Source organism: Tachysurus vachellii, chromosome 15, assembly GCF_030014155.1.
Source record: "Tachysurus vachellii isolate PV-2020 chromosome 15, HZAU_Pvac_v1, whole genome shotgun sequence".
Lineage (NCBI taxonomy): Eukaryota > Metazoa > Chordata > Actinopteri > Siluriformes > Bagridae > Tachysurus > Tachysurus vachellii.
The window spans coordinates 4,158,064-4,183,063 of NC_083474.1; the positions used below are offsets into that span (position 1 = coordinate 4,158,064).

The following is a 25,000-nucleotide window of genomic DNA, read 5'->3' on the forward strand; positions in this document are numbered from 1 at the left end:
TGTGACTGTTTACAGGAGTGTGTGTGTGTTGTGACTGTTTACAGGAGTGTGTGTGTGTTGTGACTGTTTACAGGAGTGTGTGTGTTGTGACTGTTTACAGGAGTGTGTGTGTGTTGTGACTGTTTACAGGAGTGTGTGTGTGTTGTGACTGTTTACATGGGTGTGTGTCTTGTGACTGTTTACAGGAGTGTGTGTGTGTTGTGACTGTTTACAGGAGTGTGTGTGTTGAGTGTGAGAGAGAGAGAGTGTGTTGGAGTGTGTTGTGACTGTTTACAGGAGTGTGTGTTGTGAGTGTGAGAGAGAGAGAGAGTGTGTTGGAGTGTGTTGTGACTGTTTACAGGAGTGTGTGTGTGTTGTGACTGTTTACAGGAGTGTGTGTGTGTTGTGAGTGTGAGAGAGAGTGTGTTGGTGTGTTGTGACTGTTTACAGGAGTGTGTGTGTTGTGACTGTTTACAGGAGTGTGTGTGTTGTGACTGTTTACAGGAGTGTGTGTGTGTTGTGACTTTACAGGAGTGTGTGTGTGTGTTGTGACTGTTTACAGGAGTGTGTGTGTGTTTTGTGACTGTTTACAGGAGTGTGTGTGTTGTGACTTTACAGGAGTGTGTGTGTGTTGTGACTGTTTACAGGAGTGTGTGTGTGTTGTGACTTTACAGGAGTGTGTGTGTGTTGTGACTGTTTACAGGAGTGTGTGTGTGTGTTGTGACTGTTTACAGGAGTGTGTGTGTGTTGTGACTTTACAGGAGTGTGTGTGTGTTGTGACTGTTTACAGGAGTGTGTGTGTGTTGTGACTGTTTACAGGAGTGTGTGTGTGTTGTGACTGTTTACAGGAGTGTGTGTGTGTTGTGACTGTTTACAGGAGTGTGTGTGTGTTGTGACTGTTTACAGGAGTGTGTGTGTGTGTTGTGACTGTTTACAGGAGTGTGTGTGTTGTGACTGTTTACAGGAGTGTGTGTGTTGTGACTTTACAGGAGTGTGTGTGTTTTGTGACTGTTTACAGGAGTGTGTGTGTTGTGACTGTTTACAGAAGTGTGTGTGTGTTGTGACTGTTTACAGAAGTGTGTGTGTGTTTTGTGACTGTTTACAGGAGTGTGTGTGTTGTGACTTTACAGGAGTGTGTGTGTGTTTTGTGACTGTTTACAGGAGTGTGTGTGTGTTTTGTGACTGTTTACAGAAGTGTGTGTGTGTTGTGACTGTTTACAGGAGTGTGTGTGTGTTTTGTGACTTTACAGGAGTGTGTGTGTGTTTTGTGACTGTTTACAGAAGTGTGTGTGTGTTGTGACTGTTTACAGGAGTGTGTGTGTGTGTGTTGTGACTGTTTACAGGAGTGTGTGTGTTGTGACTGTTTACAGGAGTGTGTGTGTGTTGTGACTGTTTACAGGAGTGTGTGTGTTGTGACTGTTTACAGGAGTGTGTGTGTGTTTTGTGACTGTTTACAGGAGTGTGTGTGTGTGTTGTGACTGTTTACAGGAGTGTGTGTGTGTTGTGACTGTTTACAGGAGTGTGTGTGTGTTGTGACTGTTTACAGGAGTGTGTGTGTGTTGTGACTGTTTACAGAAGTGTGTGTGTGTTGTGACTGTTTACAGGAGTGTGTGTGTTGTGACTTTACAGAAGTGTGTGTGTGTTGTGACTGTTTACAGGAGTGTGTATGTTGTGACTTTACAGAAGTGTGTGTGTGTTGTGACTGTTTACAGGAGTGTGTGTGTTGTGACTGTTTACAGAAGTGTGTGTGTGTTGTGACTGTTTACAGGAGTGTGTGTGTGTTGTGACTGTTTACAGGAGTGTGTGTGTGTTGTGACTGTTTACAGGAGTGTGTGTGTGTTGTGACTGTTTACAGGAGTGTGTGTGTTGTGACTGTTTACAGGAGTGTGTGTGTGTGTTGTGACTGTTTACAGGAGTGTGTGTGTGTTGTGACTGTTTACAGGAGTGTGTGTGTGTGTTGTGACTGTTTACAGGAGTGTGTGTGTGTTGTGACTGTTTACAGGAGTGTGTGTGTGTGTTGTGACTGTTTACAGGAGTGTGTGTGTTGTGACTGTTTACAGGAGTGTGTGTGTGTTGTGACTGTTTACAGGAGTGTGTGTGTTGTGACTGTTTACAGGAGTGTGTGTGTGTTGTGACTGTTTACAGGAGTGTGTGTGTGTTGTGACTGTTTACAGGAGTGTGTGTGTGTGTTGTGACTGTTTACAGGAGTGTGTGTGTGTTGTGACTGTTTACAGGAGTGTGTGTGTGTTGTGACTGTTTACAGGAGTGTGTGTGTGTTGTGACTGTTTACAGGAGTGTGTGTGTGTTGTGACTGTTTACAGGAGTGTGTGTGTGTTGTGACTGTTTACAGGAGTGTGTGTGTGTTGTGACTGTTTACAGGAGTGTGTGTGTGTTGTGACTGTTTACAGGAGTGTGTGTGTGTTGTGACTGTTTACAGGAGTGTGTGTGTTGTGACTGTTTACAGGAGTGTGTGTGTGTTGTGACTGTTTACAGGAGTGTGTGTGTTGTGACTGTTTACAGGAGTGTGTGTGTGTTGTGACTGTTTACAGGAGTGTGTGTGTGTTGTGACTGTTTACAGGAGTGTGTGTGTGTTGTGACTGTTTACAGGAGTGTGTGTGTGTTGTGACTGTTTACAGGAGTGTGTGTGTGTTGTGACTGTTTACAGGAGTGTGTGTGTGTTGTGACTGTTTACAGGAGTGTGTGTGTGTTGTGACTGTTTACAGGAGTGTGTGTGTGTTGTGACTGTTTACAGGAGTGTGTGTGTTGACTGTTTACAGGAGTGTGTGTGTGTTGTGACTGTTTACAGGAGTGTGTGTGTTTTGTGACTGTTTACAGGAGTGTGTGTGTGTTTTGTGACTGTTTACAGGAGTGTGTGTGTGTTGTGACTGTTTACAGGAGTGTGTGTGTGTTGTGACTGTTTACAGGAGTGTGTGTGTGTTGTGACTGTTTACAGGAGTGTGTGCGTAGCTCCAGTGATGTGTGTGAGAAGTTGGAGAAGTTGGAGCAGGACTACAGGAGACTGACACACACACAGAACAATGCTGAGGTCAAAATCCGAGAGCTGGAATGTAAACTACAGGAGGAGGAACATCACAGGAAACTCATTCAGGATAAAGCTGCTCAGGTTTTACTCCTATACTGCTGTCCATCTGTCCATCCATCCGTCCACCCGTCCATCCGTCCATCCATCCGTCCAAACAATAATTCTTATTAACTCTAAGTTTTGATATAACAATTGTTAATAACTTCCATACAACTCTGTTCCTTTCATCTTTTTGACTGCTCTGTAGTTACAGACGGGCCTTGAAGCCAATCGTGTGCTGATGGAGTCCGTGTGGTCCCGCCCACATCGCTCCAACAAGAGCACGAAGAAGAAACTCCAATCCAAGGTAATAAAGGCAGAAATGAATCAGTGATGCTTTAATACTGATATCACAAAGCTCAGGCATTACAGTAAAGGTGTCAGGGGGAGTGGACAGGGTGGAGTGGACAGGGTGGAGTGGACAGGGTGGAGTGGGCAGGGTGGAGTGGACAGGGTGGAGTGGACAGGGTGGAGTGGACAGGGTGGAGTGGGCAGGGTGGAGTGGACAGGGTGGAGTGGACAGGGTGGAGTGGGCAGGGTGGAGTGGACAGGGTGGAGGTGGAATCTGCCCTGTACTGCTGGAGGCACTTAGTAGCTTTAGTAATGTTCCTGTTTCTTTTCCTCTTTCCCAGAAGCCTTTGCAGCAGAGACATTCTCATACACAGCCTCACTACAGACTGAGCCTGGGGGATGTACCGTTTGTGGCTGGAACAGTATGGCTCTTGCTCTCTCTCTCTCTCTCTCTCTCACACACACACACACACACGAACACATTCGCTCGCTTCGCACTCATTTTCTCTCTCTTTCTCACACACACACTCGCTCTTTTACACATACTCGCTCTCTCTCTCTCACACAAACATGCACTCACTCTCACACGCACACTCTCTCACACTTACTCACACACTCACTCACTCACTCACACACTCACTCACTCACACACACTCACTCTCTCACTCACTCTCACACACACTCTCTCACTCACTCACACATACTCTCTCTCTATCTCTCACACACACACTCACACACACAGTCTCACACACATTAGTGTTACTCCAGTTTAATTCACACACTGGTGTGATGTTTAAAATCTTCCCAAATTTCTCTTATCATTTTGTAATAAACTGTAACCTAAGAGATGGCAGTAAATTTACAGTTTTACTCAGAACCTTCAGTTATACCTGCAAAATAACATGACAGTGAAATAAAACTACACTTTAAAACAGTGTTTAGTTTATAATTCAATTCTATTCTATTCACTGTAGCACTAAGAATTTGATTTGTCATAGTACTTATCTCTCTCTCTCTCTCTCTCTCTCTCTCTCTCTCTCTCTCTCTCTCACTCTCTCTCTCTCTGTAGTCCACAGGGACGAGTCACTCTGTCCGCGCTAACGTACAGCATGTCCTCCACCTCCTGAAGCAACACAACCCTCAGCTGTGTAATGAGCGTGTCCTAGGAGCCAATGGGAAAGAGGCATCTGAGTGTCAATCGTGCAGTAGCTCCTCCTCTAACTCCTCCTCTTCCTGTAGCACGGAGCTTTCAGAGCTGCTGCAGGCTCTACAGGACGAGTTCGCACACTTCAGCTTGTGAGTTTATGCTTTTCAATTTCCTGCACATTCTAACTTACTGATTTAATTTCAGAAGGTGTTATGTACAGTGTATATACTGTGTGTGTGTGTGTGTGTGTGTGTGTGTGTGTGTGTGTGTGTGTGTGTGTGTGACAGCAAGCACCAGGAGTTGGGGAAACAGGTCCAGGTGTGTCGCTCTGACAGACTGAGACAGGATTTGGAACGAGAGATGGAGAACCTGGTGAAGAAGATGGAGGAAAAAGGGGAACAGATCGCTAAAGTGCGACGACATCAGGCTCAGGTCAGCTTCATCCTCTCACTCTTCACACTCCTCACACAGCTCACTCTGCTTACCCTACTCACTCCTCACCAAAATAACACTTATTACTTATATTTAAAACCCAACACAATTGACACAGACTGAACAAATTAAATACAAAATCAAATACAGAACAAATGAAAAAACAATTAAAATATAAAGATATTTTAAAAATGACATCAATAACATTTTAAATTTTCACAGTTCAATTTAATCATTTTTAAAATCAGATTTCTAATTGAGTATGTTTACATGTGCAAAATAATTGGTCTAAAAATAAATTAAATATATTAAAACAAAGAAAATCTTAAAAAAAAAAGGGAAAACAGCCATCTCAGCTTCAGTAAGCTGTCTGCGATTCTCCCACAAGAGTGTTTTATGAACTTGTACTAATTTATTTACTTACAGTATTGTTCAAAATAATAGCAGTACAATGTGACTAACCAGAATAATCCAGGTTTTTAGTATATTTTTTATTGCTACGTGGCAAACAAGTTACCAGTAGGTGCAGTAGATTCTCAGAAAACAAACAAGACCCAGCATTCAGTAAGTCTGTGCAATTGGGCAATTAGGGGTGTGTTTAAAAAAAAAATAGCAGTGTGGCATTCCATCACTGAGGTCATCAATTTTGTGAAAAAACAGGTGTGAATCAGATGGTCCCTATTTAAGGATGAAGCCGCACTTGTTGAACATGCATTTGAAAGCCTGAGGAAAATGGGTCGTTCAAGACATTTGTTCAGAAGAACAGCTTACTTTGATTAAAAAGTTGATTGGAGAGGGGAAAACCTATAAAGAGGTGCAAAAGATTATAAGCTGTTCAGCTAAAATGATCTCCAATGCCTTAAAATGGAGAGCAAAACCAGAGAGACGTGGAAGAAAACGGAAGACAACCATCAAAATGGATCGAAGAATAACCAGAATGGCAAAGGCTCAGTCAATGATCAGCTCCAGGATGACCAAAGACAGTCTGGAGTTACCTGTCAGTACTGTGACAGTTAGAAGACGTCTGTACTGAAGCTAATCTATTCCCAAGAATCCACCGCAAAGTCCCTCTGTTAAAAAAGGCATGTGCAGAAGAGGTTACAGTTCGCCAAAGAACACATCAACTGGCCTAAAGAGAAATGGAGGAACATTTTGTGGACTGATGAGAGTAAAATTGTTCTTTTTGGGTCCAATTGCCACAGACAGTTTGTGAGACGACCCCAAAACTCTGAATTCAAGCCACAGTACACAGTGAAGACAGTGAAGCATGGTGGTGCAAGCATCATGACATGGGCATGTTTCTCCTACTATGGTGTTGGGCCTGTTTATCACATACCAGGGATCATGGATCAGTTTGCACATGTCAAAATACTTGAGGAGGTCATGGTGCCTTATGCTGAAGAGGACATGCCCTTGAAATGGTTGTTTCAACAAGACAATGACCCCAAACACACTAGTAAACGAGCAAAGGCTTGGATCCAAACCAACAAAATGAATGTTATGGAGTGGCCAGCCCAATCCCCGGACCTTAATCCAACCGAGTGGGCTGATATCAAAAATGCTGTTTCTGAAGCAAAACCAAGAACTGTAAATGAATTGGAGTGTTGTTATAGAACCATGGAGTGGAATAACAGCTGAGAGGTGCCACAAGTTGGTTGACTCCATGCCACACAGATGTGAAGCAGTTTTAAAAAACCTGTGGTCATACAACTAAATATTAGTTTAGTGATTCACAGGATTGCTAAATCCTAGAAACAAAAACATTTGTACAAAATAGTTGTGAGTTTGTACAGTCAACGGCAGACACTGTTTTTTTTTGAACACACCCCTTTCAACTAATTGCCCAATTGCACAGCCTTAAGAGCGTGCATATCATGAATGCTGGGTCTTGTTTGTTTTCTGAGAATCTACTGCACCTACTGGTGACTTGTTTGCCACATAGCAATAAAAAAATATACTAAAAACCTGGATTATTCTGGTTAGTCACATTGTACTGCTATTATTTCGAACAATACTGTAATTTGTTTGTCATAAAATTTCAGATGTATTTAATTTACAAGATTTACTGATTTATTTTATAAATGAGTCAATTTATTTTTTGGAATCTTCTGTAACACACTCAGCTATCTGTAACAGTAATCTTTACCAGGAGTATTTATTCATTTTTATATACTACAATGTCATATTTATAATATAAGGTGTTTATAGTAACAAATACAAAGTTTAAAATAAGATTGTAAAGAACATTTTTAGGATTGCTGTTATTTCTTGTCATTACTACAGTTAATGTGACGGAATAATTCAATTCACTTTTGTTTATTTGTAATGTGTATTATGTTTAGCAGTACACATGGTCTCAAAGCAGATTTATAGAACATTAAATGTTTATGGTAATTTATGTTCTGTAATGAAGACCACGTCTGTTGTTCAAAGTGCTATACAAATAAAATTGAATTGAAAAGTAAAACCTCATCCTCATTTGGGTGACACCAGAGAGTATAAATGATTATTAACACCAGAGTTTGTGAATATTAATAATGTCTTTTCTACAGTCATAGAAGAAAAGACAAGCGTGGTGTGGGCGCCCCCTGGTGGCCTTCCGTAAAACTGACACTAAAAGTCAGCTGTAAAATGTTCCTTCCGTCACTTCGACTGCTTTTAATTGAACTTTAATAAAGTAGAAACTTTGATTCTGGATTATTTCAGTTATTTTGTTTATCATGTCACATCAACTAGTGTTACATAAAGAATACAGGACATCAAGCAGTCAGTCATGATCAGTCCACACATGTGTTCCTTTAAAACAAAGCAGCAGGTCAGCGTGCATCAGGTGTGTGTGTGTGTGTGTGTGTGTGTGTGTGTCTGACAGGTGGAGAAGTTAAAGAAGCAGTCTCGTCAGCATGAAGGTGAATTGAAGGTCACATCTGCACTGAAGGCCAAGTCCAGACCAGGAGAGCGCAGTAAGGACAGTCTGCGTCTGCTCAAGGACATGCGCACACTGCAGACGTCACTGAGCCTGGACCAACACCACTGGGATTACTGACACACACACACCACACCGCCACCACCAGGAATCAGGAGCGATCACTATAAGCTCAAGATAGCGGTGTTGAAACACGCAGGGACTTATTTTCAGTAAATCCGGGTTCAGCGTCAGGAGACCTTTTTATTTCTCCGCTACACACACAGTACTGGGGCTGAACCACACGTCCAGCATCAGAAGAGAAAAATCACAATCGGTAAAACAAAAGCTTTTAATTTCTTTATACATATATATAAGCACATTCACACCACATCCAACTTTTTTCTCAGTACACAACTAGAATGATCTGGATTCAGTCTCTGTTCATACGTAAAGACAGGAACGTCTACAAGACACGCTGCATTATTGAACCATAAAACTCAACATAAGACTGACAGAGAGATAAAGATCTTAATGTAAGAGCAGGAACTGATGATCTATCAGGTAATAAACGGCAAGAAAGAGTCCGAACTTCACAGAAATGACCAACGGTTTAGAACGGTTCCCTTTTCAGGACTTCAGGCTTTTAGTGTTCTCTTCAAAAATAAACGTTAATATTTGTTAGATGTTCAAATGCAGGGACGTCTGTAACTGGGGGAAAACTGATATTCAAGTTTATTTGCATATTGAATAGTTTTCCTTTTTACTCATACCTATAAAACGATCAGTTATCACTATATTGGAATAACAAAGTTATTTTCCAGCACTGAAATAAAAGAAAAACATCCTTAAAGAAAATGTTCCTTATTAATCTTAGTGTAAAAGATAAAGTATGTCTCAGACCCAGGGTTTAATCTGTTGTTGATTTTTCCAGCTACAAACACACACAAAAAAAAAACTATTCATGAATGTGAGAAAAAAAACTGTCAACTTGAACCTGTAGATTCAAGAAAGCAAGAGTTTGGCTATTTAAACTATGCTAAGGCTATTTTTTGTTTATAAGTGATTAAAGTAAGCTTTTACTTTACAAATACAACCGTTTGTGCGTCTCATGTTGTCTCATGTTCAGTTAAACTGTATTAAAACTGTCTTTAGTTTCTCTGGACCTTTGTGTACAAGATCAGTATAAATCCTGCTGTAAGTGCGACGTTTAATCAGGGATCAGTTTTTTTAGAAAGTGATCGGAGTTAAAAACACATTAATAATCTTTGATATTGTTAAAAATGTATATTTTAACCAATTTTTTTATATCTATAGGACCAACATGTGAAATATATTTTATAATTTCTATAAAAATTCTGACAAATTCATTTAAGATGTGAAAAATTAACAGGTTTGAAATGAAATTTGGAATTTGTTTTGTTTGTCACTTCATGTGTTCGTCACAACAATCCTAACGATGTTGTCGAGCGTATGTATGTTTGTGTAGCCGCTTTTTAAAATTCCTGCTGTTTGAGGTTGAAGTGTGTGTGTGTGTGTGTGTGTGTGTGTGAGAGAGAGAGTATTTTGTGGCATCATCATTTCAAATAAAGTATTTATTTTATTTTGTCTTAAATTCGTGGTCTTCGTACTGCTTTATAGAATTTGAATGAAAACACATTGCAGCCGTTTTAGGACATTTATTTGGGGGAAAAAAAAATTCACTGCAGTTTTTATATTCATATATTTATGATAACTGTAAGTGACCTTTTCTCCTTTTCAGAGACACGATCGAAGCTGTACAATTATGTACACAGTGTTCACTCGAGGCCACGACCAGCAAAACACTTCAGTACAGAACAGAAAGAAAACAATCACCAGAGCCACAGAAATCCCACAACATTCGTTAATTCATCAGTGGTTTCTTTTTTTTTTTCTTTATTTATTTATTAATCTCTTTTTAGAACTAACTGGAGGTGAAATGTTGATAATGTGACTGAGGTTTTTTTTTTTGTTTCTTTGTTTCTTTGTTTGTTTTTTACAATTTTTTTTAAACCCAAGCTAAACTTTAAGCTTAAAGTTTTACAATTTTTAATTTTTTTTTTAAAGATCGTAAGCAGCCCTAACATTACATTACACGTCTAATTATAAATGTCTTTCTTTTTTTTTTTTCTTTTAAATACCTTTTTAAAATCTGAATTCTGCAGAAATGTTAGGAAGGCCACTAAATCTAAGAAAAACCACTGATAGTGAAGAAAGACCAGCAATATTGTCGTTACACACGCTCTGTTTAAATAGATAAAATATCTCGCTTTTTTTTTTTTTAAAACATCTGTTAATTACATAGAATAGAGAAACATTTCTTTCATTTCATATGTACAGTAAAGTCTGTCTTGTTTTTCAGAGTGACACGCTTGGCACAAGAGAAATCTTCATGTGTTAGTGAGGAAGAAAACAAACAAACAAAATAACAACCAGAAGGAAAATTTCATTTCCACCTACAGATACGAAGAAATTAGCAGAAAACGTGTCAAATAAAAAGTAATAGTTTAAAAACATGATCTTTACATGTGGCAGGAAGGACGTATTGCACACGAGAGCTGAAGCTGAAAACGCACGATCCTGTGTGTGAAACTACAGTGTGAAGGAAACGGGATCGTATCATTAAAACCATAAAAATTCAAGTCGGTGTTTTAAACAGAAAATTGTTTAGAATTATTGGAGTTTAAAATAAATATCTATTTTTATATATATATTTGAAAAAGTCTGGCTCATGCATGGTGTACAGAAAATAATTTATACGACTGGTTTTGTGGCTTTCAGTAGTAAATCACGTGTGGAAAGCTGACGTGGCAGCCGTGTTGACGGAGGTGAGAAAGTCTTGGCACCCTTTAATTATGTTCAAGCTAACGATTCTAAAAGTAAATGATCCTTTAAGTAGAGTTTAACCAAATACTTTTGTTTTTCTTCTCACAATTTGTAAAACTGCCTTTTTTAAAAATTTATTTACTTAAAATCTTTTTAGACAGAATTCAATTTGATTTCTTTTCATTTCTTTATATATATATATATTTATATATATATACACAAGATGCTGGTTTATCCAAAACCATTCAATTTAATCAGACACTGTGGAAACACAGAGCTGTTATTACTGCAATCTAATTCATAATCCTATTTGTCCTGGGGGTTTTAGACTTACATACCCATGTTAACACGCCTGTACACACTGAGGTGTGTGTGTGTGTGTGTGTGTGTATATACAGTGTTTACTCAGAAAGGCAACACATATGTGTTAAGGCAAATCCATATTTATACATAATTCTGTTTTCCGCCTGAGAAATAAACCTCTTCACGTGCCTCGGAAAGCGCCGTAGCCCTTAATATTCCTCTGATAACGTTATATGTACAAGAAGTCGGACCTCGGCTGGTTCCCAAAAGTAAGGAGATTTGTACTGAAGTGGCCTTAAATTCATCAGACACAGTTTAACTAGCAGTCTTTGGGTCAAATGGTGACGATAAACACTGAACTCCACAGTTAAAGCAGGTTAAATCTCTCATCTCATAAACAAAGCTGTTCCAGCTGGAGCTCGGGTGGGAATTCTGAAGGGAAAAACGAGTGCATCTGAGAGTTTTAAGCTGAACTGAGTCGTGACCGGACGAGGGATCGAGGCCAAACTTTCTGCAGCCTTTTGGAGGAGAAAGATTTGAACATCTGGGACAAAAGTCGACAATCAGCTTGTTGACGTGACAAGTGTGAATGTTTTAGTGACGCTCTGGGTGTGTTGACCTTCACTACACTCTCACCTCATGAGGATGTGAAAAGGGAGGTAAAAGGACTTGTACGGGTTGATTGTCTTTACAAAAAGAAAACGAAACAATTCTGTGTGTAAAATTAAAGAGCTAGCTTGCGACGATGACATTTCAAAACTCACTCCTATACATTTGGATGGCGTTTGTAATGTTTACAGCGGGACAGAAAATATGTATAAAATCAAACACTCAGGCTTTGTTCAGCTATCAAAACATTAAGTAAATAATTAAAGAACATATCTCAAGAAATATTCGACAAGAGATCACGAGGCTCTGCCTCCGGCCCCACGACAAGTGAAGTGTTCTGCTTGCACAAATGGTTCCAATGGCAGGAAATGACATCATTATCTGCAGCATATCAGCTCTAGCATCAAAACTCCAGTGTCTCGACGGTCATCCAAACACGTCCCAGTTTACCACGCCGTCCTCTCGTAGACGTCACGAAGGCGTAATGTCTACCTGTTTCACACTCCAAACATTTCACTGGTCCGTCTTGCTGCACTCGTCGTCCAGGCAACCGTTCATGCGGTGACCGTCCTCACCGAACGCTCCCTGTGCCTGCATCAGCTCGTATTCCTCGTCCAGGAAGTCCAGTGAGTTGTTGCTGGGTAAACCACGGATGTTGAACTTGTGCGAAACTTTGGTCCACTGCTCGCGATTCGCTGCAACACGCTCGTAGAGTTCTGATGAACGCGGGAAAATCTCATGCAGCAGCCTGGCAAAGAGGACGAGATTTTATTATATCAGAGCTAAACAACTTTACACAAACTTTACTCTCTAGAACTGTTGGAACGCCTGAGTGAAAAAAATGTCAAGGAAAAATCTGTCTTTTAGTCAGTTTGTTTAATCTCATGCTAAAATGCAGACACATCTTTCCTTCCTTTGGATCAGGGTTTTATATCAGACACAAAGGAACCTTAGCACCTTAGGTTCAATGAGACGTCCGGAAAAAAATCAGTCGGCCTTTTAAGAACGTAGATAAAAAAGTAGAAAATATACATTACATTAAATTAAAAGACCTTTATCTAAAAATGAGCAAAAATTTTATATTTATATTGATAGTAAATTAATAATTATACATTATTGTACATTAAAAGGGATTTTCTTACACTCTCTCTCTCTCTCTCTCTCTCTCTCTCTCTCTCTCACACACACACACACACCACTTTTTCAGTTCTGCTGAATCTTTTGTGTATTTTTTTTTTTTTTATATATATACATTCCACTTTAACAGCATTTACACTTCCTGCATGTATCTCATTAATTATGGGTTAAGGGCCTTGCTCAGGGGCCCAGGAGTGGCAGCTTGGTGGACCTGGGGTTTGAACCACTGACCTACAACTTCCCAGTGTTTAAATGCTGCTCTTTTATGTTCATATGTTTAGAAGCATCCTTTTCTTTACTTCATGGTCCACACACACTGTACACTAGTCGGCTCTGTTTGATGTTTCTGTCCTGTAGTATATTATATTGTCTTTTATCTCACACTGTTACACAGTGCACTTTATGTGGCTAAGACAACTTCTTTTCACTCCTTAGTTCTGTATAGTTCTGGAGTTTGCTCCCAAGAATTTCACTCACCAAGGCACCAGAGCTGTGGTGATGTGACAATAAAAGTGACTTGACTTGACTTGACCTAAAAGCCTCACCATGGAGCCCTGAGCTGATTATTTAGACGTAAGTTAGATGTTTAACTCACTTGTAGATGGGCATTGCAATGTGTTCCATAAAGCTGATCTGTAACTCGGGAATGTACGCCTTCTCCCTGTCCATCATCTCACTGGGCCTGTTCCCCATCGCCTTCTCCTACACACACACACACACACACACACACACACACACACACACACACACACACACACACACACACACTTGTAACATAAGATCACAATAACAATAGTAACAACCCAAGTCTTGTACAAATTATGTTGCTTTTTTCTTTCTCTCTCTCTCTCTCTCTCTCTCTCTCTCTCTCTCTCTCTCTCTCTCTCTCTCTCTTACACACACACATGTTTATAACACAAGATTACAATAACAATAGTAAGAATTATATTACACATTTTGTGCTATGTAGCTCTCTCTCTCTCTCTCTCTCTCTCTCTCTCTCTCTCTCTCTCTCTCTCTCTCTCCCTCTCTCTCTCTCTCTCTCACACACACACACACACACACATACGACATACCAGATCACCCTGAGAGAAAAACTCTTTGTAGATCAGCTCCTAGAGGACAGAAAGAGAATGAAAGTGAAAAATGAAAGGATAACTTTATGATTGCTTGTATAGATTTCCGTCAGTAAAATAACTGAACATCAGGATATTTTTGCTCCAGCACATTTGCTCTCGAACATGTGCTTTAATCTCTCTGAGGGTGTGAAGCTGTTCAGTGAAGATTAACAGTAGAAGTTAACGACACTTCTGAAGGTGCTGAATCTAACACCGAGCAGCATCCAGACCAAGCTGTGAACATCCTCTGACACTGACCTCTGACCTCATAATCACTGTTTCATTTCATGTAAAGAAGAAGAGAGGTTAAATGGTTAAAGGTCATCCTCTTACAGCAATCTTCCTAGTGGTCTTCCAGTCCTTGGTCTGATCCGAGAGGTCACAAGAGGTCATCAGTAGGCACAACAGCAGGCTGCGGTGAGTCTGGCTTTTTGGATTGTATCCAGCTACAACACATCATCATCATCATCATCATCATCATCATTACAAACTAACCACTACACCACCACTACACTTACTCTACAGCTCTGTAATTTAATTTCATATAAATTAAATAAATGAATAAATAAATGTCTTTGCATTTCTTTAAATACCTAAGTATCAAAACTAAAAATCACATCTTTAATGAAATCTGAAATATAATTGTATTAAATAAATAAATACAAATCAAGTAATAAATAATTTTAATAATTTTTTTTCTGGTGTCTGCCAAATACTGATCCTGGGAATGGGATCGATGTCGTGTTTTTATCATATTCAAATATTCAAATATTTTTATAACATTTATTTATTTTAATATCTTATGTGTTGTAGTTGAAATGAATTTAACACAGAAACAACACTGAATATTTTCCAGTTTTTTTTTGTTTTTTTTTTTAAATGCCATCATTGTGACACAGATAAACGACCGTTCAGGATCCAGCGCAGGGGGGTGTTTTACCTTCTGCCATCTTCTGCAGGTCTTTAAAGATGCGCAGGTGATGAGCCAAATCAGTGGCCAGGATAATCTCCCTCATCAGGTCCAGCATCCTCTGGTAGTCCTGACAACCGCAACACCGCATCACACTTAACACTTAAAGCTCGCATCACTGACATTACTTACATACATCACCACGTTTGTTAAGTGACGTTCATCACATCTGTGAGTAAAGTAAATCCTAAACTGTGTACAAAAAGGATTTCCTTCCTTTGAGCTTCACAATGAAAAGCAATGTCATTCATTAAGCATGCAAATTTATGCATTTAAATATTCAAAAGGACTCTCCAGTTCATCTGTAGCATAACATCCTAAAATGTTCTACTTATCATTACGTGTCTGAAAAACAAGCAAAAAAATAAATAATAATGAAATCATGAATATTATTAAGTAATTAAGTCATTTGACACTAACATGAAAGGTGTTTGGAGTCAGTGGACGAAGCAGTTGAACACCTTTAATGTTAGTGTTAAATGACTTAATGATAAGATTTGAAGTGGTTTAGAATAATAAAGTAAACATGTTTGAGCTCCACTGGGTAAGAAGGTGGTCACCTTTCTGGAGAACTTCTCAAAGATGTTGCAGCCCTGTGTGTTCAGGATGGCGATGGCCTGAGCAAAGTGATGTCTCTGTTCAACACACACACACACACACACACACACACACACACACACACACACACACACACACACACACACACACACACACACACACACGAGGTGAAGTCCACTAGAGGACGCCAGAGATCCACCAGTCTGTGTAAACACACTCTTGTTATGGAACACAGCTGTTGTGTAACACACTACTGACGTTCCTCCAGATCTCAGGAGTTCAAGCAACTCATTCTTTTTCTCTCCAATCTGAAAAGTTCAGTAGGATGTTAACATGGAAATGTTCCTGCATTTCTTTTTGCTCTGCTGCTGAATCCTGCACTGTGATTGGACTGTGAAGGTGTTGATTTGTTTTTATTTTCTCTAACAGCAGCTCTGACAGCAGTGCAGCTGTGGTAGGTTTCTGTAGTTTCGAAGGTGACTATAAACGGATAAAAAGCGTTATTATTATTGTTATTTATTATATTACATTTATTATTTATCATTCATGCTTTAATAAATAAAGAATCATTGCTAAAGTTGTTAAAGTTGTTATGATTGCTAAATGTTTAATACTTAAAGAAAATATTTTATAGAAGAACAGATCAAGAGATCCATCTTGGAACTTAAGGATAATTTTATCAGCTTGAACTGATACACACACACACACACACACACACACACAGACACACACACATACACACACACACACACACACACAGACACATACACACATATACACATACACACACAGACACACATATACACACAGACACACATATACACACACACACACACACACACAGACACATACACACACACACACACATATACACATACACACACAGACACACACACACACACACACACACACACACACACACACACACACACACACACACACACACACACACACACCTCCAACTCAGTACACTTTCTAATTTCACCCAAATGGACACTGAATCATTGTGTTTAGTAAAACTGATGGATGTTTTGCCCCGTTTGCCTCCACAGTGTTCGTGTTAATTGCGCTGATTAGAATCCGCTTCCACAAAGAGAAGATTCCAGATGTTCTGATGAATTTATTGCGTGTAACGGAACAGTTTAATTGTCATACATTGCGTAGGAAACAATGCAACAAAAACAGCAGCAGCAGCATCAACACACACATCAGTAAATAATCATCACTGCAAAACATCATGACTTTTTAATTTCTGATCCACTGAAACACATCAATCACTGAGGCATGCAGCAGCTCGTCCTGATAAGAATGAGTCATGAGTTTCACACACACACACACACACACACACACACACACACACACACACACACACACACACACACACACACACACAGTCTCTAATGGAAGATACTCTTCTAATTATTTAAATTTGAATCATTTCAGTATGCAGGTGAATTAAAGATGTGAACGCTTTAATGCTAATTAAATGTCAGTGTGTATATAAATATAAAAATAAAAGAATATTGTATCAAACTGAACCCGGTTTGAATTTCTTCAGAGGTTTTTCCTGAATTACTCCCTGCTTTCTCATTTCCACACCATAGTCGATGTAAATTTGTAATCTTTTGTGCGAGGAGACGATCTAGCGGTTTGTAGCTTTCATCCTAACTTAATTTATCCAAAAGATTTTATCTGCGTTCCTGCTCGCACACAAACTGAGGCGTCTTACAAATCCTAATGAATGCAGGATATCTGGTGTAAGGATCTGGGTGGTGCGAACGCCATGGAGTAATCAAATCTAATTAATGAATCAATATCACATGTGCAGCACTGAATAGCGTGCAGGCTGCGATACAGACAGAGACATTCGGGAACACCACATGACTGCGAGGGCCATACGGCTTCCATACAGCTGTCCTATGAAGAAGGACTCAATACGAAGTGACGTTTCTGACACAATGTACACATGTTCCTTTGGCTAGCTAGCTCACATTGATTCATCTGTTCAAATCAGTTTCCCTTCTTCCTTTTCATTCTCATTTGAGCTTTCATACATTAAATGCTATTTAATGTTTATGTAAAATACATACGTTTGTCATGTCCACTGATGATATCATTAACTATACCGTAATAACTGGTTCAGTGGGACGGTTGCTACAAAGGACAAATATAACGTCACCTTCTTACTCAAGGTTTCTTCATCATATCATTAGGGATAAATATGACGACTTTTTTTTTTTTTTTTTTTTTAATAAAATTCATTATGAAAAGTCTACACCGTGATACCATATGCAATATTCATATAGTTGCAATATGATGCTGTCGGGGGTCTATCCTATGCCATGGCCATGAGGGGTATCAGAGGCATCTTTATAATACCTTATTATTAATAGCTGTATCAATATTACCATTATTAATATTCTTCTTCTTCTTCTTCTTCTTCTTCTTCTTATTATTATTATCATCATCATTCCTATTATAACTACTACTATTACCATTACTATTAATGGCTGTATCAATATTACCATTATTAATATTATTATTATTATTGCTATTACTACTACTATTTCTATTGGTCCTCTTCCTGATCCTTTAACCTCCCCCTCATTCCGGATGAAATGAGTATATTTGTTAATATGTTTATCATTACTACTACTGCTAATACTATTATTACTATTTGTCATTTCATATTAATTGGATTTATCATTAATATTGTTGTTGTTGTTGTTATTATTATTATTATTATTATTATTATTATTATTATTATTATTATTATTGGCATTACTATTGCTACTGTCACCTTCCTCATACCCCATTTTCTAGTTTTTTGTGTGATACTATTATTATCTTCATCATTATTATTGTCATTAAAATTATTATTATTAAAAAATATATAATAAATAAATAATTAAAAAAATAAGTCTATACAAATAAATTGAATTGAATTGAATTGAATTGAATTGAATTGACTCTTGGGTCACCTCCTGTCCAGTCTAATTAATGAACCAGTACATAAAACACCTCACGTTTGTGGATGGAGTGTATGTACCATGTACCATGCAGCAGCAGTTGGCCATACAGCTACGTACACTGGATGTGTGGTCACAGTGAGGTAACTGACTCATCAGTGATCATCAGCCACGTAGTGTCACCATGTAGTGGCTCACTGCGGCTTCTCCTCTTAAAGATTTATTATGATTTGGTATATTTGGTTGGATTCCCCTTGTTTTTATTCAATTCAATTGATTTGTATAGAGTTTTTAACAATTCACATTGTCTCAAAGCAGCTTATCAGAAGTACAGAAATAGAATAAAAAATGTTAAAGTTTAAAATGATGTTGCTATTTAATGTTAAAGTTTAAAATGATGTTGCTATGTGTGTACCTCCATAACTGATCCCTCTGAGCTGTAAAGGGCTGCAAGAACAGATTTCTGAAAAAGAATAAATTGATTAATTCTTTAAAACTTTTTTTTTAATTCATTTTACAGTCTTTTAAATGTTTACAAAAACTAAACAATGTCTATATTTAATAGTGCAATATAAACTATTTTATAAAACATCCCGAGGTGCTGTTCAAGTACCCCAGATGTGCCCCAGTACAGGAGACCCTTTACAGACCCGTGTCCCTAAATACTGCAGCACATGGCATTAGAGCTCATTGGAGAATAAACTGTAGAACTATAAACTGCATAAAATATCAGTGTTTAATATATCTAGGGATTGGCCCTCACCTTACATTTATTCTTATTATTATTATTATTATTATTAATATTATTATTATTATTATTATTATTATTATATTTACCGAGGCCACTTGGAAGGAGTTGTTTGTTCCTCGGTGGTCCAGATCATGGCACATGCAGGACACAAAGAGTGCGAGGATCTCAATGTCCCTGAAGAGGTAACACACAGTAAACAGTTTTGTATGTGTGTATGTGCGTGTGTGTGGTGTGTGGTGTGTGTGTGTGCGTGTGTGTATGTGTGTGTTCTTACTCGAGGTAGTTGTTGAGCTTCAGGTTCTTGTAAAGCAAGTAACAGAAGTGAGAGACAGAGAATGCGTGCATCCAGTTATGGTAGGGCGGATCCCTGTAGCCCCTCTTCACCATCAGACAGAACCTAAACACAGACATACACACACACACACACACACACACAAACACACAAACACACATACACACACATGTACAAGGAAAGAAAGAAAGCACACGGGCAGATGGGATGACAGGAAGAGAGATAAATATACAGGATGAAGTAGAGAGAGAGAGAGAGAGAGAGAGAGAGAGAGAGAGAGAGAGAGAGAGAGAGAGAGAGAGAGAGAGAGAGAGAGAGAGAGAGATAGTGGGGGTTTACCTGGCCAGAGTTATTAAGTCAATCTTATAGGTGTTTATAAAGCCCATATCCTCAAACATGCTCAGGATTGCCTAAAGAATGACAAACACACACATGAAAGAAAGACCAACCTAGTACAGTATATTTCTCACTGACTCACTCACTGACTCGGTCACTGACTCAATTACTCACTCACTCACTGACTCACTCACTCACTGACTCACTCACTCACTGACTCACTCACTGACTCAATGACTCACTCACTCACTGACTCACTGACTCACTCACTGACTCAATTACTCACTCACTCACTGATTCACTGTCTCACTCACTCACTGACTCACTCACTCACTGACTCACTCACTCACTCACTGACTCACTCACTCACTGACTCACTGACTCACTCACTCACTGACTCACTCACTGACTCAATGACTCACTCACTCACTGACTCACTCACTGACTCAATTACTCACTCACTCACTGACTCACTCACTCACTCACTCACTCACTCACTGACTCACTCACTCACTGACTCACTCACTCACTCACTGACTCAATGACTCACTCACTCACTGACTCACTCACTAATCCACCACCTCACTCACTCACCCCCATCCTCGCTGATCCACTCACCCACCCACCTCTTACTCACTCAGCCCCCTCTCATTAATCTACCCCACCCACTCCTCACTACCCCCTCACTCACTCACCATGGGCGTGGTGTCATCAGGCAGGGAGCGGGGTGTGTAGGTGAACTGAGAGAAGCTCGAGTGGATGCTGTGAACAGGCTGAAGTCCTCTCATCAGCAAGCGGCTCACCTCCTCCTCACACACCTTCATATGGTACATCATCATCTCATTGGCTAGGTGACTGCGGAACTGGGCCTCGTGTACCTTCTTATACAGCAGGGACTGAGGTGGAGAGAGAAATCACAGTGATTTTCTCTGTATGTGTGTGTGATTTCAGCGACATCTGTACATCAGTGAAAAATACACACAACACAGTAAAGTGACACATCCAGCGACTTGCTTGGAATAATTCCTGAGTCCTGTGGTGTGTTTGGGTTCTTCAGTTCCCCACTTACAAGTTTCTTAGGCATGAAATAAATTACATTTTGCATGTCCCAAGAAATACAGATATTAATTGATTTGTTTCATTTAATCTTGTTATGTATGATTTCTCATTAAATGTGTATAAGAGCTTTAAAGAATTGAATTAAACCTTAGAGGAAGAAGCAGACATCACTGGTGTCTCTGGTGAGTGGATGGAACTGAGAATGAAAAATCAAACAACTGATAGTCACTGATCTACTACTGTTTCTGGTCAGCTGGACACGTCACACCCAAGAGAGACAACAGTAGCAATGAGCAAAGACAAACACCCCGAAGAAGGACACACTCGCTACAGCACAGCACGTAGTTAGTTAATCCCACTCACATGGGCGATGCTGATCCCACAGTAGATGGAGAAGGCTGTGGCCAGGTCCTCATCAAACCGGTTAAACCATGGACCATTGGTCTTATTCACCAGTTCAGCAACGCCAATAACATCTGTCCAGGAGGAGAGAGAGAGCGAGAGAGAGAGAGAGAGAGAGAGAGAGAGAGAGAGAGAGAGGTGGTGTTATAATTGACCACAAAATCTCAGTGTCCAAATGACAGACATCACAGTATCCAGATTACCCATAATGCACTTTGGTACTATAAAGTGTTCATGCAAACATAAGGTAAAGTGTTAGAAATGTTGAACTCTGACCAGTTACTGTTGCTTTCTCTAGGTCTACGAACTCTTGTGGCTTTAAATGGACTAAATGTAAATCAGAAAAACCAAGAACTGTCATGAATATTTATATATTTTATCCCTTGTGCTACACTTTTTTTTTTTTTTTTAGATTTCCATGCATTCTGAGTTCTGCTCTGAAGTCTCTTGTTATGTCACACATACGCACGCACACCCACACACACACACACACACACACACACACACACACACACACACAGCTGGAAACCCTTCTGTCTTGTCCTGAAAATATACTCGAACACACAGAGAGCATCGAAATCAGCTCTAAACACTTCAAACAGCTACAGTAATCTGCTCCTGTTAAAAGCATCTGAAATGTTCCAAACACACACACACACTCTCACAGCTGAAAACACTTAAACACAACCACACACACACACACAAACACGTACTTACAGCTGAAGACACTTAAACACACACTCTCACAACTAAAGACAGTTAAACACACACACAGACACACATGCACTCACAGCTGAAGACAGTTAAACACACACACACACACACACACACACACACACACACACACACACACACACACACACACACACACACACACACACACACACACACACACACACACATGCCAGTGAGTGAATTTCTCCTTCAGAGGTAAAGAACTCTCAAGGAACATTTGCTGCATCAGAACATCACCCAAAGTTTGCTAGCAGGTTAATGTACTGTAGCATGAGCAGCCTGTATGCTAACTGGCTAATCAGCAGTCAGAATGGGAGACAGAATAAGAAACCATGTGCAGCTGCTCAGGCGAGAAGGCTGAGTTAATCAAATCCAATGTTGACTCAGACCATCTGTTTAGGGTTTATACTAATTCAACTGCATGGATTGTTTAAAAAATCCTGTAATGTTCACTTAATCTTCATTACAAACAATCAACAACAGTTTATTTTTGAAACTAGAGACAGCTCAGAGATCCTCCTGATCACATGGCTGTGTGGAAAGAAGATGTGTAGGCCAAAGAAAACAATTTCTACAGTTTTTCAGAGTGAATTCACTTGAACATGAACATCACTAGTTAGTTATCATTCCCAAAACATTAACTTGTAGTTAACTAGCTAACCTACCCTGCTAGTCTTTCTCACTCAAGCACCATGTAAAAATGAACAGAATTATTAGAGAAAAATATGATGGATGTGTCGTACAGGACCGAATGCACATCCTGTGGATACGATGTTCGGTTTGTTTCCACGTTCAATACAAGGTCACTGCAGGGAAAATGGACGTTGTGTGACTTCTAATTCTCAACCTTCAGCCAGGACGAGACAGAGAACATACATAATGCAATTTGGGGTCGTCTTCTAATCTGCGAGTTCCTCTGAGTTCAGGGAGCGGCGTATAAATCAAAATGGCAGCTCACAGTCTGAGCAGTAAACTAAGCAGTTCTTCCTACTTTTCTGTGTGAGTGAGTAAGTGTGTGTGTGAGTGAGTGTGTGTGTGTATGTGTAAATTTGTGTGTGTGCCTGTGTGTGAGCGTGCGTGTGTGTGTGTGTGTGCATGTGTAAATTTGTGTGTGTGTGTCTATATGTGTGTGTGTGTGACTGTGTGTGTGTCTGTGTGTGTGACTGTGTGTCTCTGTGTGAGCGTGTGTCTGTCTGTGTGTCTGTATCTGTGTGTCTCTGTGTGAGTGTGTGTGTCTGAGTGTGTGTCTGTGTCTCTGTGTGTGTCTGTCTGTGTGTGTCTATGTGTGTCTGTGTGTGTGAGACTGTGTGTCTGTGTGAGCGTGTGCATGTGTGTGTGTGTCTGTATGTGTATATGTCTGTCTGTGACTGTGTGTCTCTGAGTGAGTGTGTGCATGTGTGTGTGATTGTTTGTCTGTGTGTGTGTCTGTGTGTGACTGTGTGTCTCTGTGTGAGTGTGTGTCTGTGTGTGTCTGTATGTGTGTGTGTCTGTGTGTGACTCTGTGTGAGTGTGTGTGTGTCTGTGTGTGTGACTGTGTGTGTGTGTGTGTGTGCATGGGTGTGTGTCTGTGTGTGTGTGCATGCGTATGTGTCTGTGACTGTGTGTGTCTCTGTGTGAGTGTGTGCAGGTGTGTGTGCATGTGTGTGTCTGTGTGTGTGTGTCTGTGTGTGTCTGTGTGTGCATGTGTATGTGTGTGTGTGATTGTTTGTCTGTGTGTGTGTTTGTCTGTGTGTCTCTGTGTGAGTGTGTGTCTGTGTCTCTCTCTGTGTGTCTGTCTGTGTGTGTGCATGTGTGTGTGTGCATGTGTGTGTATATGTGTGTTTGCGCGTGTGTGTGTCTGTGTGAGTGTGTGCGTGTCTGTGTGTGTGCATGTGTGCGTGTCTGTGTGTGTGTGCATGTGTGTGTGTCTGTGTCTGTGTGTGTGTGTGTGTGAGAGGGTGTGGGTGTGTGTCTGTGTGTGTCTGTGTCTGTGTGTGTGTGTGTGAGAGAGGATGTGGGTGTTTGGGTGTGTGTCTGTGTGTGTGTGTCTGTGTCTGTGTGTGTGTGTGTGTGTGTCTGTGTGTGTGTGTGTGTGTCTGTGTGTGTGTGTGTGTCTGTGTGTGTGTGTGTCTGTGTGTGTCTGTGTGTGTGTCTGTGTGTGTGTGTGTGTGTGTGTGTGTGTGTGTGTGTCTGTGTGTGTGTGTGTGTGTCTGTGTGTGTGAGAGAGGATGTGGGTGTGTGGGTGTGTGTGTGTGTGTGAGAGGGTGTGGGTGTGTGTCTGTGTGTGTCTGTGTGTGTCTGTGTCTGTGTGTGTGTGTGTGTGAGAGAGGATGTGGGTGTGTGGGTGTGTGTCTGTGTGTGTGTGTCTGTGTCTGTGTGTGTGTGTGTGTGTGTCTGTGTGTGTGTGTGTGTGTCTGTGTGTGTGTGTGTCTGTGTGTGTGTGTGTGTCTGTGTGTCTGTGTGTGTCTGTGTGTGTGTCTGTGTGTGTGTGTGTGTGTGTGTGTGTCAGTGTGTGTGTGTGTCTGTGTGTGTGTGTGTGTGTGTGTGTCTGTGTGTGTGTGTCTCTGTGTGTGTGTCTCTGTGTGTGTGTGTGTCTCTGTGTGTGTCTCTGTGTGTGTGTCTCTGTGTGTGTGTGTCTGTGTGTGTGTGTGTCTGTGTGTGTGTGTGTGTGTGTCTGTGTGTGTGTGTGTCTGTGTGTGTCTGTGTGTGTGTGTGTGTCTCTCTGTGTGTGTGTGTGTGTGTCTGTGTGTGTGTGTGTGTGTGTCTGTGTGTGTGTGTCTGTGTGTGTCTGTGTGTGTGTGTGTCTGTGTGTGTGTCTGTGTGTGTGTGTGTGTGTGTGTGTGTGTGTGTCTGTGTGTGTGTCTGTGTGTGTGTGTGTGTGTGTGTGTGTGTGTCTGTGTGTGTGTCTGTGTGTGTGTGTGTGTCTGTGTGTGTGTGTGTGTGTGTGTCTGTGTGTGTGTGTCTGTGTGTGTGTGTCTGTGTGTGTGTGTCTGTGTGTGTATCTGTGTGTGTGTGTGAGTCTGTGTGTGTGTGTGTGTCTGTGTGTGTGTGTGTGTGTGTCTGTGTGTCTGTGTGTGTGTGTGTGTGTGTGTGTGTGTCTGT

General features: G+C 40.3%; 2 protein-coding genes across 8 annotated transcripts in view; one reads left to right on the plus strand and one right to left on the minus strand.

Moving 5' to 3' along the window:
• Window positions 1–9,448, plus strand: part of cep57 (centrosomal protein 57) — a 13,398-nt gene extending 3,950 nt beyond the window's left edge. Inside the window, exons 5-10 of one of the 2 annotated variants that reach the window (XM_060888843.1) lie at window positions 2,933–3,103; window positions 3,270–3,368; window positions 3,697–3,774; window positions 4,422–4,648; window positions 4,787–4,931; window positions 7,801–9,448. In XM_060888843.1, coding sequence (XP_060744826.1) covers window positions 2,933–3,103; window positions 3,270–3,368; window positions 3,697–3,774; window positions 4,422–4,648; window positions 4,787–4,931; window positions 7,801–7,974 — 894 coding nt within the window. In that variant the 3' untranslated portion in view covers window positions 7,975–9,448. Of the gene's footprint in view, window positions 1–2,932; window positions 3,104–3,269; window positions 3,369–3,693; window positions 3,775–4,421; window positions 4,649–4,786; window positions 4,932–7,800 lie in introns of both variants that reach the window. The other variant, XM_060888842.1, reaches the window with a different exon arrangement.
• A 49-nt stretch (window positions 9,449–9,497) lies between these two features.
• LOC132858472 (cGMP-dependent 3',5'-cyclic phosphodiesterase) overlaps window positions 9,498–25,000 on the minus strand; it is a 192,907-nt gene continuing 177,404 nt past the window's right edge. For all 6 annotated transcript variants that reach the window (XM_060888836.1, XM_060888841.1, XM_060888838.1 and 3 more), the window contains 12 exons: window positions 21,146–21,258; window positions 20,419–20,619; window positions 19,727–19,797; window positions 19,370–19,492; window positions 19,182–19,269; window positions 18,760–18,807; window positions 15,378–15,452; window positions 14,788–14,887; window positions 14,181–14,293; window positions 13,806–13,844; window positions 13,325–13,431; window positions 9,498–12,340 (listed from right to left, as the gene is read on the minus strand). In XM_060888836.1, coding sequence (XP_060744819.1) covers window positions 12,106–12,340; window positions 13,325–13,431; window positions 13,806–13,844; window positions 14,181–14,293; window positions 14,788–14,887; window positions 15,378–15,452; window positions 18,760–18,807; window positions 19,182–19,269; window positions 19,370–19,492; window positions 19,727–19,797; window positions 20,419–20,619; window positions 21,146–21,258 — 1,313 coding nt within the window. In that variant the 3' untranslated portion in view covers window positions 9,498–12,105. The remainder of the gene's footprint in view (window positions 12,341–13,324; window positions 13,432–13,805; window positions 13,845–14,180; window positions 14,294–14,787; window positions 14,888–15,377; window positions 15,453–18,759; window positions 18,808–19,181; window positions 19,270–19,369; window positions 19,493–19,726; window positions 19,798–20,418; window positions 20,620–21,145; window positions 21,259–25,000) is intronic.